This window comes from Callithrix jacchus, chromosome 4, assembly GCF_049354715.1.
Source record: "Callithrix jacchus isolate 240 chromosome 4, calJac240_pri, whole genome shotgun sequence".
NCBI classification, from domain to species: domain Eukaryota; kingdom Metazoa; phylum Chordata; class Mammalia; order Primates; family Cebidae; genus Callithrix; species Callithrix jacchus.
The window spans coordinates 4,342,953-4,361,260 of record NC_133505.1 but is presented as its reverse complement, the minus strand read 5'-3'; the positions used below and the strand labels follow the sequence as shown (position 1 = coordinate 4,361,260).

At 46.2% G+C, this 18,308-nt stretch overlaps 2 protein-coding genes across 12 annotated transcripts in view; both read left to right on the top strand.

The window, feature by feature from the left end:
• Positions 1-6,515, top strand: part of LOC100409586 (butyrophilin subfamily 2 member A1) — a 26,951-nt gene extending 20,436 nt beyond the window's left edge. For all 4 annotated transcript variants that reach the window (XR_013533605.1, XR_013533604.1, XR_013533603.1 and 1 more), the window contains 2 exons: positions 3,319-3,377; positions 5,599-6,515. The gene's annotated coding sequence lies outside the window, so the exon portion shown is untranslated. The remainder of the gene's footprint in view (positions 1-3,318; positions 3,378-5,598) is intronic.
• BTN1A1 (butyrophilin subfamily 1 member A1) overlaps positions 1-18,308 on the top strand; it is a 23,608-nt gene extending 5,300 nt beyond the window's left edge. For 2 of the 8 annotated variants that reach the window (XM_078368137.1, XM_078368135.1), the window contains 8 exons: positions 3,319-3,377; positions 8,054-8,188; positions 8,407-8,754; positions 12,502-12,783; positions 14,339-14,485; positions 15,869-15,889; positions 15,981-16,007; positions 16,425-18,308. In XM_078368137.1, coding sequence (XP_078224263.1) covers positions 8,110-8,188; positions 8,407-8,754; positions 12,502-12,783; positions 14,339-14,485; positions 15,869-15,889; positions 15,981-16,007; positions 16,425-17,098 — 1,578 coding nt within the window. In that variant the 5' untranslated portion in view covers positions 3,319-3,377; positions 8,054-8,109 and the 3' untranslated portion in view covers positions 17,099-18,308. Of the gene's footprint in view, positions 1-3,318; positions 3,378-5,598; positions 8,189-8,406; positions 8,755-12,501; positions 12,784-14,338; positions 14,486-15,868; positions 15,890-15,980; positions 16,008-16,424 lie in introns of all 8 variants that reach the window. The other 6 variants (XM_078368138.1, XM_054254741.2, XM_002746171.6 and 3 more) reach the window with 4 other exon arrangements.

Genomic DNA, 18,308 nt, shown 5'->3' with positions numbered 1-18,308 from the left:
CTTTTCGTTCCCAGATACAGCAAAATTTCCTAGCATCTAAAGCCAAAAAGAACTTCCCACAGATTTCTAAGAACAAAAACTGAAACAAAAAGCATGTTCATGATTTACTGATAATGTTTCAGTGATCTCGGATTCATGGAAGGGGACAGTAGTTTCATTGTGTGTTTCATGCACACATTCCGTCTTCCCACGTCTTTCACTAAAATTATAATTTTTTTTTCATTTTCTAAATAAACTCATAAAAGGACTTGAAAAAAATCTGAGCTTTCTCCCCCTATTGTTTCGCAAACAACAAACCTTTTATAAACCCCTTCGTTACTGCCAAATGGAAAAGACCACAGTTATGGGCATATCAGAGACTCCTTACTTCTCCAGGGTTCTGAGCTCCCTCCTCCCAAGGGTTCAAGGGCTCAAGATATATGAAAATGAAAAGTATTTGAGACCCTGTCTCCACCAAAAAAAGGACAGTAGGGTGAAGTCAGGACAATAATGAATGTATAGGCTCCTCCTGAGATTTCGACGTCTTGTATTTTCACACTTATCATAGCCTGTCCTCCTGAAGGAGAATGTACACCTGCTTTGGAAAGATCTACCCCACCGGGTAACGAAGAAAAGCTAAGATGAACAGATATGGAGGGTAGCTCAGAGGCTGCAAGGGCGTAATTTCTGGGCAAAGCTCAAACACTGGTCCGCACAACCAGATCCCTTCCCTGAACTCTTTCTCTCTTGCTCAATCCAACCCTCATTTATTGGCTCCCTTAAGTTCCCTGTCTACCATCTTGTTCTAGGAATACTCCATTTCAAAAGTACTTCCAAGAATATAATTCAGGGATGTCCGCAGTCCATCAGATCTCAGCCTTTGCTTTCCCAGGGCAAACCCTGCTAACTCCTCTTCCACACGGAAGTCCACCACCTTCATCTCCACACCAGCTCCACTTCACTTCCCCTCCACCTTCACATATGTAAACTGTTGTGCATAAATTATACACATTATAATCATAAAATTATACAAACTCCATATGTGTAATTTTAACATGGGCTTGGTAAATAGGGGAATTATGTCACTGTAGTAATGTTGACGTGCCACTGGGTCATGTCTGATTATTACTACCATATCAATAGTATGAGCCCCCAGGAAAGAGCAGCTGACCACAAGGCTCAATGGCAAGCCGCAGAAGAATACAGTATTGTGCATGATGCCCATTCACACCAGTGCTTTGTCTTGGCTCAGTATGGCCACATGCAAAACAAGCCCAAGGCCCTGAGCCAGAACCATCCCTCAGAGGCATCTCCATAATTCATGCAAAGCTGGTAGCTGCCTCTTCACAGAAAGCTCCAGAAAAAGGAGCAAGATAAAGAGCGATAGCTGGGTGGGTGCAGTGGCACGTGCTTGTACTCTCGGCTACTGGAGGCTGAAGTGGGAGGTCCCTTGAGCCCAGGAGTTCGAGTCCAGCCTGGGCAACATAGCAAGACTCCCCCGCCCAACCCCACACCCCACAGCCCACCTCTCCCATCTCATGAAAGAAAGAAAAAGACTAAGAGCTGTAGACTGTAGATCCTGCCCTGTGGACCTGTGGACCAGAGGAACTAGCAGCAAGGATCCTGGTCCTGTTCCAGGCCTACTAAATCAAAATCTCTTCTTAAGTAAGACCCAAATGCTGCTCTGGGAAGAATGAAGAGGGGATTGATAGATTACCTGATATATTTTACTATGGAAACTCTGCTTACAGGCAATTAGAGGAGTGGGAAAAACCTGTGAGGGGAATAAAGAAAACAAAGGAACAAAAATGAATCATTTCACCCCCTCCCTACTAAACAAACAAGAGGTTGTACATGAAAATAAATGTAATCGTATATGAAACTTGGGTCCATAGAATAATAATTACATAACCACAGTATTGGAAACATGGAACAGAAGTTGTGGTGTATTACTGCTGACGGTATAAGAGCTAAGTCATAACTGATCACAATAGGGCACAGGGAAGTACTATGTAGAAATGGATATACAGAGAAACAGCAGCATAAGTATGTTACTGTCTCAATAAACATGTAGATAAGTGCCAGATAAAACAACTGAGCATTTAAAGAGGCTGTTTCTGAGGGATTCGAGAGTAGTAGGTTGGAAGTGAGAAGTGGAACTGACATTTCTGGGTTTTTGTTTTTGTTTTTTGTGTTTTTTTTTTTGTATTTGTAGTAGAGATGGGGTTTCATCATGTTAGCCAGGATGGTCTCGATCTCCTGACCTCATGATCCTCCTGTCTTGGCCTCCCAAAGTGCCGGGATTACAGGCGTGCATCACCATGCCTGGCAGGACTGACATTCTTAAAAGGCCTTTGTCCTATTTGATAAAAAAACAAAAAACAAAAAACAACTCTTTGTATGTATTACTTTGACAGAATATGGTATTGTCTTGAGAAATATGTAGATAAGTACCAGATAAAACAACTGAGCTACAGTAAACTGTTTAAAAACCAAATTTTAAAAGAAAAGACATTGACTGAGCGTGGTGGCTCACCCCTCTAATACCAGCACTTTGGGAGGGCGAGGCAGGTAGATCACTTGAGGTCAGGAGTTCAAGACCAGCCTGCCCAATATGGTGAAATCCCATCTCTACTAAAAATACAAAAATTAGCCGGCCGTGATGGGGCATGCCTATAATCTCAGTTATTTGGGAGGCTGAGGCACGAGAATTGCTTGAACCCAGGAGGTTGCAGTAAGCCAAGATTGTGCAACTGCACTCCAGCCTGGGGCACAGTAAGACTCTGTCTCAAAATTAAATAAATAAATAAATAAAGAGAAAAGACACAAATGGTTGTCTCAGTGATGAAAGTCAAGTAAGATGAGAATGAGACTAACTATTGGATTTGACAAGAGGCTAACACTGAGAACTTTGAACAGGTTATAGTGAAAAGCGGTGAGGAAAAACAAATGCTAACATTTTATCATCAGGTTCCATATGAATCATATAATACTCCTTGGTCCACAGTGGCTCACGCCTGTAATCCCAGCACTTTGGGAGGCTGAGGCGGGTGGATCACGAGGTCAAGAGATCGAGCCCATCCTGGTCAACATGGTGAAACCCCGTCTCTGCTAAAAATACAAAAATTTAGCTGGGCATGGTGGCACATGCCTGTACTCAGGAGGCTGAGGCAGGAGAATTGCCTGAATCCAGGAGGGGGAGGTTGCGGTGAGCCGAGATTGCGCCATTGCACTCCAGCCTGGGTAACAAGAATGAAACTCCGTCTCAAAAAAAAAAAAAAAAAAATACTCGTTGGTCCAAATGATTTCATGTCTAAGAGGAAGACATTTTTGTTTCAGTGGGCCTGGGAAGAGCAGGAACTCCCTAAGAGCAGCACCACCTCACAGGGCCTCTCCAGGTAGGAGCATTCTAGGGGCATCCTGGAAGTTCTGTTCTCTAAACCTTGGAAAATTCAGAGATCCTCTCTTTGCCTTTCAGAGATGTTTGTCTAAGCCTGATGACTTGGTTTCTGTCAAAATGACCCAGATGTTATTCAGTCAGAATAGCGTCTGTTATGCGATAGTTGAGCTCTAAGTACTTTCCTTTTTCCCCCAGCCCCTTTCTTTTCAGTCTGGCTCCCTTAGTTGCAAGTAAAAGCCCTTACCCCCCACCCCCCAGAAACAATCTCATGAAAATATAAAGCATGGGACAAAAGTCTCATTGAAATGGGCTGATAAAAGAAGTGAGATGAGGAAGGGGAAATAGATTATAGATGATATGATCAGAAAGTTAAGCATGAAGGGGAAATGAGACAGGAGCCTTTCAAACTAGGAAGGCTAAAAAATGGTGGGTCTGAATGAAGCCACAAATTTTGTTTCAGTCTATATGCTGATGAGAAGGCAGGGAGTACAAACTGGGAAAGCTCAGTTTAAGAGACGAAGATAAACTTGGAAACAAAAGATGACAATAAACACATCTGCTTCTGAAACTAGGGCTCAGATCAGGTGTGTGCCATGAGAAAGGGACCAAGTGTCACAGGATACACCTGGCCCATCTTCCAGGAAAGTCTACTTCCCGCGGAGGGGACAAAAGCTATTCAGAAGAAACCCTAGAAGTGAGGTTGTATCTGCTTGATGCAGTGTCTGGAAGACATTGTAGAAGGTGCAGCCCTTACACAAGCTTTTGAGGGAAGAATAGGTGTTCATCATAAAGATAAGAGGGAACTGGCCGGGCGCAGTGGCACATGCCTGTAATCCCAGCAATTTGGTAGACCAAGACCAGTGGATCAGTTGAGGTCAGGAGTTCAAGACCAGCCTGGCCAACATGGAGAAACCCCGCCTCTATCAGAAATACAAAAATTAGCCAGGTGTGGTGGGACATGCCTGTAGTTCCAGCTACTCGGGAGGCTGAGGTGTCCTCTGACTCCCAGAACACTTGAACCTGGGAGTCAGAGGTTGCAGTGAGCCGAGATCATGCCTGGGCGATAGACTGAGACTCCATCTCAAAAAAAAAAAAAAAATTAAGAGGGTACAGAATATTCTGGAAGAGGGAAGGCAAGCTCTGCTATCCAGAGGCCTGAAAGGCATTGTGGGTGGAGGTAACCACACCCATTCCAGATTCAGCCTGTGGGCAGGCAGGCAGGGAAGGAGAAGGGGAAGGGAGAAAAGGCCCACGGAAGGAGGCAGGGAGGCTGCCAGAGTATTTTCTTGACCAGATCAAGCTAGACCTATAGCATTTTTGTAACCAGATTAAGGTGCCTAAACTGGATGTTGAAGTCAATAGGGAGACCTTGAAGGATTTTTAAGCAAAAAGCGGTGTGATCAGATTTGCATTTGGGAAAGGTCATTCTCCTGGCTGTCTGGTGGGTAAACTGAAGCAACTGTGTTTTGTCTTAATCATAATTCCAACTCAAAGATAAATAACAAAAATGGGAAGAATGTTTTATAGTCCCGAGTAGCTGGGACTATAAAACAGGTGTGTGTGTGTGTGTGTGAGAGAGAGAGAGAGAGATGGAGTCTTGGTCTTGCTCTGTCACCCTAGCTGCAGTGCAGTGGAGCAATCTCGGTTCACTGTAACCTCCCCTTCCCGGGTTCAAGAGATTCTCCTGCCTCAGCCTCCTGAGTAGCTGGGACAACAGGTACGCGCCACCAAGCGCAGCTAATTTTTTTACTTTTAGTAAAGATGGGGTTTCACTGTGTTAGCCAGGATGGTCTCCATCTCCTGACCTTGTGATCTACTCTCTTCAACCTTCCAAAGTGCTGGGATTACAGGCGTGAGCCATCATGCCTGGCCCAGGATTAATATTTTTCAGTTGTTAAAAGTTTATACAGATTGCTAAGAACTAGCACCAGTACCAGTCTTGAAAACAATGGGCAACTGGTCTGAAAAGCTGATTTCTAGACTGTATTAAATATTAAATGTTAAATTAACACATAAAAAAATATCCAGGCTCACTATCATATAAAGGCATAAAAAACTAATTTGACTAACTTGACCCATCCCAATAGTAAAGATGTGAAATGACAACTCTCATTGCTAACAGGGATTAGGTGAGGGCACTTCCTTTTTTTTGTCTCTCTCTGTTGCCAGGCTGGAGTGCAGTGGCACAATCTCACCTCACTGCAACCTCCCTCTCCCAGGTTTCAACGATTTTCCTGCCTCAGCCTTCCGAGTAGCCGGGACTACAGGTGAGTGACACCATGCTTAGCTCATTTTTTATTTTTAGTAGAGACGGGGTTTCACCATGCTGACCAAGATGGTCTTGAACTCTTGACCTTGTTATCTGCCCACCTCGGCCTCCCAAAATGCTGGGATTACAGGCATGAGCCATTGAGGGTGTGACGTTTCAGGAAGGGACTTTAGAAATATGCTCATACCAGGCCAGGCACAGTGGCTCATGCCTGTAATCTCAGCACTTTGGGAGGCAAAGGCAGGCAGATCACTTGAGATCAGAGGTTTGAGACCAGCCTGGCCAATGTGATGAAACCCTGTCTCCACTAAAATACAAAAATTAGCTGGACGTGGTGGCACTTGCCTATAGTCCCAGCTACTAAGGAGGCTGAGTCAGAAGGAGAATCCCTTGAAGCCAGGAGGCGGAGGTTGCAGTGAGCTGAGATCTCGCCACTGCACTCCAGCCTGAGCAACAGAGTGAGACTCTGTCTCTCAAAAAACAAAAAAAAGAAATATGCTCATCGTTTGATCTGATGACTCTATTTCTGAAAAATTATCAAACAGTTTATCTAACTTGTAAATAAACACATATATAAAGTATATTATTTATAATAGGAAAAGAAGCAGGGTGCAGTTGGGAGGCTGAGGCTGGCAGATCCCGGGGTCACGAGATCAAGACCATCCTGGCCAACAAGGTGAAACCCCATCTCTACTAAAAATACAAAAATTAGTTGGGCGTGGTGGTGTGCACCTGTAGTCCCAGCTACTCGGGAGGCTGAGGCAGGAGAATCACTTGAACCTGGGAGGCAGAGGTTGCAATGAGCCGAGATCGCACCAGTGCACTCCAGCCTGGTGACAGAGCAAGACTTCGTCTCAAAATAAATCAATAAGTAAAGATTTAAAAAATAAAATTCAAATTTCCCACAACCATGGTAGTTATATAACTATTAGCAATGTTTTTAGTTACACAAAAAGTCTAATTAATTATTTTTATGACATACATAAGCATAAAATAAATCTTGGAAGGAAATATGGCAAAATGTGAATTGAGGCCATTATTAGTTGGTAGATTAGTGTGACTTCCATTTAATAAAAATATTTTTCTATATTTTTAAATGTTTTCTTAACAATGAGAGGTAGGTTTAGTATAAAATAAGGAATTGTAGACCTCATCATGAGTTGCCTCAAAAGAAATAATTGTCAGGGAGGCAACTTTGGGGCCCTGTAAACAGAATTACACTTCATGAGCTAGCCCATTCACAGCCTACCCTTAAGACTGGCATTTAATGGAATTGTGCCAACAGACACCGCACCTTCAGTGGATGCCCCAGTAACAAAAAGAGCTATAGCCGGAGGCTACTGCTACCCTGGCCCCTGGGCTTTCATTTTTCAACACACAGAAACAATAATAGAATAACAGTTTATCCTCTGCTGAGTTCCTACTATGTGCTAAGCACTTTACCTGCTTCATCTCGTTTGAGCTACCCAACACCTGTCCAAGGAAGGTATGATCAATATGTATTACCATTCTAGAGATCAAAGGACCGAGGCTTGGAGAGAAAATAACTGGCTGAAGCTCTCACATCTCATTGGTGTGTTTCCTTGCCTCTTCTTTTTTTCTCTTCTTCCCTTTCATTTAGTCCAGCTCATTGATTACTGAGCTGACGACCACAAATCCAGGTTCGCATCTCTCTGAAAAACTTTTCTTTCTCAAAGTTAATACACGAGGCCACCTAGAGGCAGGCTCTCCTGAGAGCACTTCCCCCTTCCTTTTCCTGCTGGCTTTTAACTTTTGCCCCTGGGGCCACAGCCAGCTTTCTCACTTGGTAGCAGCGGCCTCTTGGGCCTTTTTCTCCGAGATCACCCAGGTCAGTATGTGGGGTTACTCTCAGCTCCCTGAGCAAGCGAGCAGCCAGGAGGGCAGAGCGTAGTTCTCTCCCTCCAGCTCCTCTCCCTTGGTCCTAGGTCCTCTACCCACTCTTCAAGCCCTTTTGCTTGACTCAGCTCCTTCTTGCTCCATCTCTTCCCATCTTTTCTCCTTCTCCTCCAATTCATTTCCTTGGACTCCATTTCTCCTCTATCCCCTTATCTTTATTATCATTGCCCAAAGCAAATACCAGATTATTGTATTTGGAAGAAGACTTTTTTTAGCGCAGTGATTTCAAGATTTGTTCATCTATATGCATCCAACTAATGAATGTGACGCCTCGCAGCAACCTTCTCCTAAGGTGCTGGAGTTAGGGTGGTGGGTGGAAAGGTGATGACCACAGTGTAGGCGGAAAATCCACACTGGGGATGGAGGCTGAGAGGAGGTTTCAGGTGCGGATGACCAGAACGCTCTGTGCTGGGAAGCACCGCAAGAGGACTTTGGAAAGCAGAAGGGTGCCAGGGCCAGTAGTTGTCTCCTGTGCATTCACCTCTTAGGCTGAAGCTCCTGAGGGGCTCACACCAGTTATCTTGCTGCTCCGGAAAGATCAGAGATGACAGTTTTCGCAAACTGCGGCTTCCCCAGATGTCTGCTCACCCTCGTTCTCCTCCAGCTGCCCCAGCTGGATTCAGGTAGGTGTCTCTCTCTCTCTGGCGTCCATAATGGAAACATCTCTATACATGTAAAGTGAACAATGTCACCTGGCTCTCCCTGGAGGCCTCCACTGGATCCAGACAGCTGTCAAAGAAGTGAGAGAGCGCCGGGCACTGCGCTTTGGCGGGAACCCGGGCCGTGTTTGTCCGCAGCTCCCACCTGCACGTCCAGTCTAACCCCGCTCGTTTTTCCGCAGTTCCCTTTGATGTGATTGGACCCCCGGAGCCCGTCCTGGCCATGGTGGGTGAGGACGCCGAGCTGCCCTGTCGCCTGTCCCCGAACGCGAGCGCCGAGTCCCTGGAGGTGCGCTGGTTCCGGGGAAAGGTGTCGCCGGCCGTGCTGGTGCACAGGGACGGGCGCGAGCAGGAGGCCGAGCAGATGCCCGAGTACCGCGGGCGCGCCACGCTGGTCCAGGACGGCATCGCCGAGGGGCGCGTGGCCTTGAGGATCCGCAGCGTCAGGGTCTCCGACGACGGGGAGTACACGTGCTTTTTCAGGGAGGATGGAAGCTCCGAAGAAGCCCTGGTGCGCCTGAAGGTGGCTGGTGAGTAGACGGGTTGCGGCTTCCTCCCGCGACTCCCCTGCTGTGTACTTTCCTGTAGATCAGTTCCTTCGGAAACCATCAGATTCATTCTCAAAACCTCTTTTAGGTTGGTGTCGCCAGGGAGGGACAACTATCTGGGCCGGAGGCTCGGTGGGAAAAAGAATTTACCAGGATAGACAAAGAAAGGCAGATTTACTTTTAACAGTATGAAAATACTTCGCGAAAAGGCAAAGGGCAGGATCAGCAAAAGAGAAGCTGACTGCCAGAAAACAAAGGCTGGCTGGAGAATGTATAGAATGAAAACGTTTTTATGCTGTCCGTTGAAGAGCGCTTTGTGCAGTACCTGTAAGGCAGAGGTTGTCCTGAGCTAACTTGCGGGGGTTTGGTGATAGCTGGACACAGGAAGGAAGACTGTGAGTTTTTTGCACAGAGGGACTGTGTCCTGGACCGTGAAGAAAAAAGACGACTTGTAGCTTATCCGCCTCACCTCTTTGCTTTCTCCTGATGAGGACTCCAGAGCTCGAAGGTACTGAGGGCCTGCGGGAGGAGATCACTGGGAAAGGGTTTTGAGTGGAAGTGGAGAGAACAGTGCAGTGTCTTTATTGTAGAACTTTATTTCAATTATCTCCAGCCCTTTTTCTATAATAGGGTAAGCATTTCCTCACGAAATAACTGAATACATGGAAAAGCTGCGTAACATGCTTTCATAACGTACGCTGTGATTTACTTCATCCAGTCCCAGAATTGTACATTTAAATTGTGAGTACTTTTCTTTTTTCTTTATTTGAGATGAAGTTTCATTTTTGTTGCCCAGGCTGGAGTGCAATGGGACAATCTCGGCTCACCGCAACCTCTGCCTCCCAGGTTCAAGCGATTTTCCTGTCTCAGCCTCCCAAGTAGCTGGGATTACAGGCATGCACCACCACACCCAGCTAATTTTGTATTTTTAGTAGAGACGGATTTTCTCCATGTTGGTCAAGCTGGTCTCGAACTCCAGACCTCAGGTGATCTGCCTGCCTCAGCCTCCCAAAGTGCTGGGATTACAGGCCTGAGTCACCATGCCTGGCCAAGTCGTATTTTTCACCACTACACACTTTAGGGCTCCGGTGAGCATACCACACATTTTAAAGCTGCTTCATGGATTAGTTTCTAAGGACTGACATCCTAAGGTTAGAGAGCATGGTCCTTTGTCACATTCCTGATTCATACAAGAAAGATTCTGCTCTTGTTTTCTTTTTTGTTTTAAGCCAGGATTCAAAGGGGTTGAAAATGATACACTTTCAGGAGGAAAATATGCATTTAGGTCTGACTTTCTCACCTCCTACTGAGTGACATCAAGCAAATGAGTTCTGACTTTTACTGTAAAACTCAGGAAGCTTTTATCTAAGATGGCTTTTGAAGAATAAAATAGGCTGGGAGCAGTGGCTTGCTCCTATAATCCCAGCACTTTGGGAAGGAGAGGCAGGAGGATCTCTTGAGCCAAGAAGTTCAAGGTTACAGTGAGCTGATGGCTGCCACTGCACTCCAGCTGGGACAATAGAGCAAAACGCTGTCTTCAAAACAAAAAATAAAGGTGGGTTGTGGTTCCTCATGCATGTAATCCTAGCATTTTGGGGTGGATCACTTGAGATCAGGATACTCAAGACTGGCCAACATGGCAAAACCCTGTGTCTATTAAAAAATTAGCTGGGTCATGCCTGTAATCCCAACTACTCAGAGAAAATCACTTGAACCTGGGAGATGGAGGTTGCAGTGAGCTGAGATTGCACCATTGCACTCCAGCCTGGGCAACAAAGTGAGACTCGTCTCAAAAAAAAAAAAAAAGAAGAAGAAGAAGAAAATAAAATTAGACAACACATGAGAAATGACCTTGCCAATTTTAGAAACATTATAAAGGCTGAGTACAGTGGCTCAAACCTGTAATCCCAACACTTTGGGAGGCCAAAGCAGGTGTATCACAAGGTCAGGAGATAAAGACTATCTTGGCCAACATGGTGAAACCCCATCTCCAGTAAAAACACAAAAATTAGCTGGGTGTGGTGGCACATGCCTGTAGTCCCAGCTACTCGGGAGACTGAGGCAGGATAATCACTTGAATCCAGGAGGCGGAGGTTGCAGTGAGCTGAGATCGCACCACTGCACTACAGCCTGGCAACAGAGTAAGACTCGGTCTCAAAATAAAAACACATTATAGACTTATTAATACTATACTCTGCCTTAAACTGATCTAAAACATATAATATACAAACAAATTGCCTTTCTCATATATATATATATATATATATATACATATCATATATACGTATTTTAGATCATATCTATATACATAGGTATATGTTCAGGTAAACATAAAATTTGGAAGATACTTGGATGAAATGTGGGTCCCTGCCTCACAATAGGGTCCCCCCGTTGCAGCATCATGTGTGATTCAAATTTCGACATTTTCTCTTTAGGGGAGAAGTATCTTAAAGGTCAAAACCTAGAGATTTGATGGCATAAAATTTGTCACCTTTTATGTGTGGCAGAAAGTGGGCATTGCTGAAAGTGGCAGTTCCTTCCATGGAAAGAATGTACATTCTTACATATACACACATTCTTGGAAGATGGATTTCAACCCGTGGTTGTGGAAATGTCCTTAAGAACTCTTCTAGTCAGCTCAGTGTTTTTCTGTACCTTGTGGAGTTAGAGAAAAAGGTAGGCTGAACATACAGGAAAAACTATGTTTACTTACATTCAACCACAGTTTTGTGAAAAAAGATGAAGTTGAGACCACTTAAGAGAATTTCTGATTCACCAATTTAAGCTTAAGGAACTTTAATTGGCTGGGCACGGTCGCTCGCACCTGTTATCCCAGCACTTTGGGAGGCTGAGGTGGGCGGATCACCTGAGGTCGGAAGTTCGAGACCAGTCCGGCCAACATGGTGAAACCCTGTCTCAGGAAAAAAAAAAAAAAGAAAAAATGGAAGCTTAAATTGTCAACTATAATCTCAGGGCAAAGAACTTCCAATCCTCAAGGATAGTCCTCTGTTCGTCCTTAAATACCCAGTCCTAGTTCTCCTCCTCCCCACCAAAGCTTTCTCATAATGCTTTCAACCACAGAGCTATCGGCCAGCTCTGGGACACTCAATCTAGACCACTAACCAGCCTCTGAGTTACTGGTCTTAGTGTTGTTGCTGGCTGGACAAGCACCCCCATGTCTGCCCACCAAACTGTTTCAAACGTTTCAAAGACTTGATCTCAACAAGGCATCCCTTTCTGATAAGGTATATGAAATTCCTTTTATTGGTACTTCAATTTCCTTTAAAAAAATTTTTTTTAGAAACAGCATCTCACTCTGTCACCCAGGCTGGAGTACAGTGTTGCCATCACAGGTCATTGCACCCTTGAACTGCTGAACTCAAGCAATCCTCCACTTCAGCCTTCCAGTTAGCTACGGATACAGGCATGAACCACCATGCCCGAAGAGTTGGGGTCTCGTTATGTTGCCCAGGCTGGTCTGGATCTTCCTGGACTCAAGCAATCCTGCCTTGGCCTCCCAAAGCGCTGACATTGCAGGCATACACCACTGTGCCTGGTCTTCAGTCTCCTTGTGTACTGAAATATGGAGATGAGTTCCTCCCACTACCAGTCCACTTGTGCCTCTCTCTCTCTCTCTCTCTCTCTCTTTCTCAAACTGTGAATCTCTACAGTGATAAGGCTCCCCAAAGGGGTCCACTAAAACATTAAGTTTAGATTCTTTCTCCATAGCTCTGGGCTCTGACCCTCACATCACTATGCAAGTTCAAGAGAATGGAGAAATCCAGCTGGAGTGCACCTCGGTGGGATGGTACCCAGAGCCCCAGGTGCAGTGGAGAACTTCCAGGGGAGAGAAGTTTCCGTCTACAGCAGAGTCCAGGAATCCTGATGGAGAAGGTTTGTTCACTGTGGCTGCCTCAGTGATCATCAGAGACACTTCCGTGAAAAATGTGTCCTGCTACATCCAGAATCCCCTCCTCGGCCAGGAGAAGGAGGTAGAGATACCCATACCAGGTTAGTGGAACCAATGCTGAACTCCTATGCTGACACAGCTTCAGAGCCACACCACCTGGGACACCTGCCCAGATGTGACCTCATGGCAGAGTTGTCTACTTTCCCCACCTAAGATCTTGGCCACTGACTTGAGGGAGCCCCACCAACTTTATTAGAAATTCTTAGGCAGGGCATGGTGGCTCATGCATATAATCCTAGCACTTTGGGAGGCCAAGGTAGGCAGATCACGAGGTCAGGAGTTTGAGACCAGCCTGACCAACATGGTGAAATCACGTCTCTACTGAAAATACAAAAATTAGCCAGGCATGGTAGTGGGCACCTGTAATCCCAGCTACTTGGAAGGCTGAGGCGGGAGAATTGCTTGAACCTGAAGGTGGAGGTTGCAGTGAGCCAAGATGGAACCACTGCACTCCAGCCTGGGCGACAGAGCAAGACACCGTCTCAAAAAAACCGGCCGGGCGTGGTGGTTCACGCCTGTAATTCAAGTACTTTGGAGGCCAAGGCGGGTGGATCACCTGAGGTCGGGAGTTCAAGACTAGCCTGACCAACATGGTGAAACCCCATCTTTAAAAAAATTTTTTTTTTAAATAATAATTTTGAAGATACAAACCTACCTGGATCTCACATACATTTCATATTATTTATTTATTTATTTATTTATTTTGAGACAGTCTTGATATGTTGCCCAGGCTGGAGTGTAGCGGCAGAATGATCTCAGCACATAACAACTTCCGCTTCTCAGGTTCAAGCGATTCTCCTACCTCAGCCTCCAGAGTAGCTGGGACTATAGTAGCCCAGCTAGATTTTTGTATTTTTAGCAAAGACGGGGTTTCACCATGTCCCTCAGGCTGGTCTTGAACTTCTGGACTCAAGCAATCTGCCTTCCTCAGCCTCCCAAAGTGCTGAGCCACCAAGCCCAGCCGAATTCCAGATTTTCTATTTTAGGAGATGTAAGTGAGAAGAGAAGCTTTGTCACTGGAGGCTTTCCTGATCCAGAGCCTTCTCTCCTCAAAGAAACAAAAAGACTAAGTTATTTTTCTACTTTTGCCATTTCCACCTATATCCACTTCTCCCTCCCATCCCATGCCAGAGCTCTGTCTAGGTTTCCGGGGTCCTCAGGGTAGCAAGTCCTCTCATTATTCCGCAGATACTGTCTCTGGTTTAGGCAGGAAGCTTTCCTTATTCTGTGGTCAGTGAGTCCCATTCTGTTATGTACAGAGGCACATTCCTCCTTCCTTATTTACCTCCTTCATCCTCCTGGCTCCCATTCTGCACTGACAGTTAAGGAGGAATTTCCATAATAACATGAATTGTCCATTATATTTATTATTTCACAGGTCCTGTCCCAAAATGACTCTTCATTTCTCTCTTTCTCTGCCATCTCCGGCTCAAAGTCATTTTTTTTAGAGTGACACTGGAGTGACTGTTTTTTTGCTCTACGAGGGATGAGAGTGGTCCAGGCCATCACCTCTTCTGCTCTCCTTTGGAATCTGGAGAGAAGCTGGACTTGCTCAGAATTTCTCCACTAATGTCCTTCTTGGGGATTTTGTTTTAGCTTCCTCCCTCCCAAGGCTGACTCCCTGGATAGCGGCCGTGGCTGTCATCCTGATGGTTCTAGGACTTCTCACCATTGGGTCCATATTTCTCACTTGGAGACTATACAAGGAAAGATCCAGAGACAAGAATGAATTCAGCGCTAAAGGTAAATCATAGTATCTACAAGGACTACATGTCAGGCCTGCTTCAGAGGCAGGCTGGACCCAAGTCCTTTAGGATGACAGGAAGATATTTGAGGCTGGGCACGGTGGCTCAAGCTTGTAATCCCAGCACTTTGGGAGGCCAAGGCGAGTGGACCACCTGAGGTCAGGAGTTCGAAATCAGCCTGGCCAACATGGCGAAACCCCATCTCTACTAAAAATACAAAACTTAGCAGATCACGGTGGTGGGTGCCTGTAATCCCAGCTGCTTGGGAGGCTGAGCAGAAGAATCACTTGAACACGGGAGGCGGGGGTTGCAGTGAACCAAGATTGCACCATTGCACTCTAGCCTCGGTGACGAGCAAGACTCTGTCTCAAAAAAAAAAAAGATAAAAAAGAAGATACTTGATTCTAGAATTCTGAAAATTAGAAGGAGTCCTAAGGCTCCTGAAGTCACAGATGCCCAATATGAAGAAGCATAGAGGGCTGGGGCACAGGCAGAGTCTAATCAGGATATCCGACCCGATGTTCGCTCGCTACCCACCCTCAGACCCTACTCCCACTTTTACCTCAGTCACCCAGCACCAATCTTATTGTTTATTTATTTATTTATTTATTTGAGACTGAGTTTCACACTGTCACCTGGCTGGAGTGCCGTGGCGCAATCTCAACTCACTGCAACCTCCGCCTGTAGGCGCCCACCACCACGCCCGGCTAATTTTTTGTATTTTTAGTAGAGACGGGGTTTCACTATGTTGGTCAGGCTGGTCTCAAACTCCTAACTTTGTGGTCTGCCCACCTTGGCCTCCCAAAGTGCTGGAATTACAGGTGTGAGCCACTGCGCCGAGCTACCAATCTTATTAAAGATCTGAAGCCAGGCACAGTGGTTTATACCTGTAATCCCAGCACTTTGGGAAGCCAAGGTAGGTGGATCACATGAGGTCTGGAGTTCGAGATTAGACTGGACAACATGGTGAAACCCCATCTCTACTAAAAATACAAGAAAATTAGCCAGGGTGGTGGCGCACACCTGTAGTCCATCTACTCAGGAGGCTGAGGCAGGAGAATTGCTTGAATCTGGGAGGCAGAGGTTACAGTGAGCCAAGATTGTGCCACTGCACTCCAGACTGGGTGACAGAGAGAGATTGCATCTCAAAAAAAAAAAAGAAAGAAAGAAAAAGATCTGATCCCAAGCCAGTTCCAGTATGTAGGAACTTCCTGCATCATTCTTCGAAAACAAAGCAAAACAAAATCCTTGTTCTTGATTTATTGGCAACGTTTCAATATGAATTAAACAGGTCCTCCTTTGTGTGTTTCCCACACAAGTTTTGTCCCCTCCTTTGTGTCCACTATGGAAAACCACTGAGACATTTTTGTTTGTTTTCCAGAGAAACTCTTGGAAGAACTCAGTAAGTTCTGTCTTCTTGTCGTTATTTCACCCACAGAGTTTTCTCTCTTATTGTATCACCTGTCAGTGACTATCTTTCTCTTTTGTTGCAGAATGGAAAAAGGCTACGTTGCATGCAGGTCAGTGGCTCTGAACTTCTGGGGCTCTATCCCCTAGGAATTCAAAGTACTAGGATACTTGCCAGTGAAAACACTAACACAGTTTAGTGATGAGGACACGAAGGGAAACAGTGATGACAAATGGCCTCAACAGTTTCCGTGAGTCACGCAGAGAACACTCAGAAGATGGCCAGGAGACAATCCCCTTCCCGCAGGGTTCCATTAGGCTCTAGGCACAATCAGCCCTTACATCACCCTCTGGCTGCTGGTAAGGGGGCATCCTGTGGTGAGTGGAGACCCCTGAGCAGACCAAACATCCCCCCACCTCCAGGAGTCCTGTCAACTCCTACAACAGTGCTCTGTTTCTTGGGAAAGGAAAGATCGTCCTGTAATCCGTAACGTTCACTGACGTCAGACCTGCTGTTTCTCTCTCTGCAGTTGATGTGACTCTGGACCCAGACACAGCCCATCCCCACCTCTTTATTTATGAGGATTCAAAATCTTTTCAGCTGGAAGATTCACATCAGAAACTGCCTGAGAAACCAGAGAGATTTGACTCCTGGCCCTGTGTGTTGGGCCGTGAGGCCTTCACCTCGGGAGGGCATTACTGGGAGGTGGAGGTGGGAGACAGGACTGACTGGGCCATCGGCGTGTGCAGGGAGAACGTGATGAGGAAGGGGTTCGACCCCATGACTCCTGAGAATGGGTTCTGGGCCGTGGAGCTGTATGGAAATGGGTACTGGGCCCTCACCCCTCTCCGGACCCCTCTGCCATTGGCAGGGCCCCCCCGCCGGGTCGGGATCTTCCTGGACTATGAATCAGGAAACATCTCTTTCCACAGTATGAATGATGGCTCGCATATCTACACTTTCTCCAGCGTCTCTTTCTCTGGCCCACTCCGGCCCTTCTTTTGCCTGTGGTCCTGTGGTAAAAAGCCCCTGACCATCTGCCCAGTTGCTGATGGGCCTGAAGGGGTCACGGTCATTGCTAATGCCCCGGACATTTCTAAGGAGATCCTGTTGTCCCCCATGGGGGAGGACTCTGCCTCTGGGGATGCAGAAAGTCTCCATTCTAAGCTCATCCCTACCCAGCCCAGCCAAGGGGCATCTTAAAAAAAAATCCCAGCTCATCTGTTTTCCTTTGCTCTAACCCCTCTCCTCCGTAGTCTTCTGAAGCTTCACCTGCCAGCTTCACCCAGCCTGTTTCTTCCTGTTGGGTGGTGGTTAATTCATCCTGTGAAGATTGCTTTGCTGCTGCTAGAGAGGATGAGGACTGCAACTTCCTAATCTGTTTCTGTACCAATATTTGGGGGATGGAGGGGCGACTCAAAGTGCTTCTAGTGTTCTAATCCCTGAAGGCTAGAACCTGTAGTAAACTACTTGGAGCAAACTCAAAGGACAGCTTAGGGATCAAGATGGGGTCAGGTTAGCATGGGGTTGTGGTTGAAATGTCTTGGTATCCAGGATAAGGATATGTGGAAAAACAGGCTTTAGGCAGGTGGAAAACTCAAAATGTGCAGTGGAAGGACAGACAGCCTCAGGCTGAAGTCCCATAAAGGACCTTGGAGGAAACATGATGACTCAGGGAAGTGAACCTGAAGAACACCCAGCCACGGAGTTTTCATTTTCTAAGCCATATCCTGCAGGATAGAGAAACCTGGCGGCACTTCTGTGGGTGCTAAGCTGTGGAAAATGGGGAGCAGAGAGGAACTGAGATTAGCAGGGATGAAGGGTCAGGCAGAAAGTGTGATAGACGAATTTTTGACAAAACTCAAAAGCTGTCTGCACAGCTGTCCCTTGTGTCCTTTTCCTTTCTCTGCACTCTCCCATCGCTCCCTTGCCTGGAGGTCATTCCACCCTCAGTTTGTCGACTCCACAAGTTTCCAGTTGCCCTCTTCTTTTTGATATAGATTTCTCCATTTCAAAGGCATTCCTAGGAGTCATTCTTCAGTGATACCCCGACTCGATCAGCCACCATTTCAACCCTGTGCCACCTCAGCCTTCATCCCAATGCCGGAACCCCTTACACACACATTCGGTTAGCGTCAAGTGCCTCCATTTCCACACTATGCCTCCTTTCGCCCCACCCGGCTTTCCGACATGCTGCCTCTCCTTGGGGTCCCCTGAATGCTGCATCATTGTGCTCAGCACAGCTGGACCGATTGCACCTCTGTATTTGCCCCTGAGCACGTTCCTGTATACATGTGGCTTGTCTTGCCAGTGGACTGTAGGCTCACACCTGTTTCCATCGTATTCTCCAGTCTCCAGGGTAGATATTGCTCATGGTCTTTACCTAATAAATAAGTCTGTCTGGTTGCTGAAA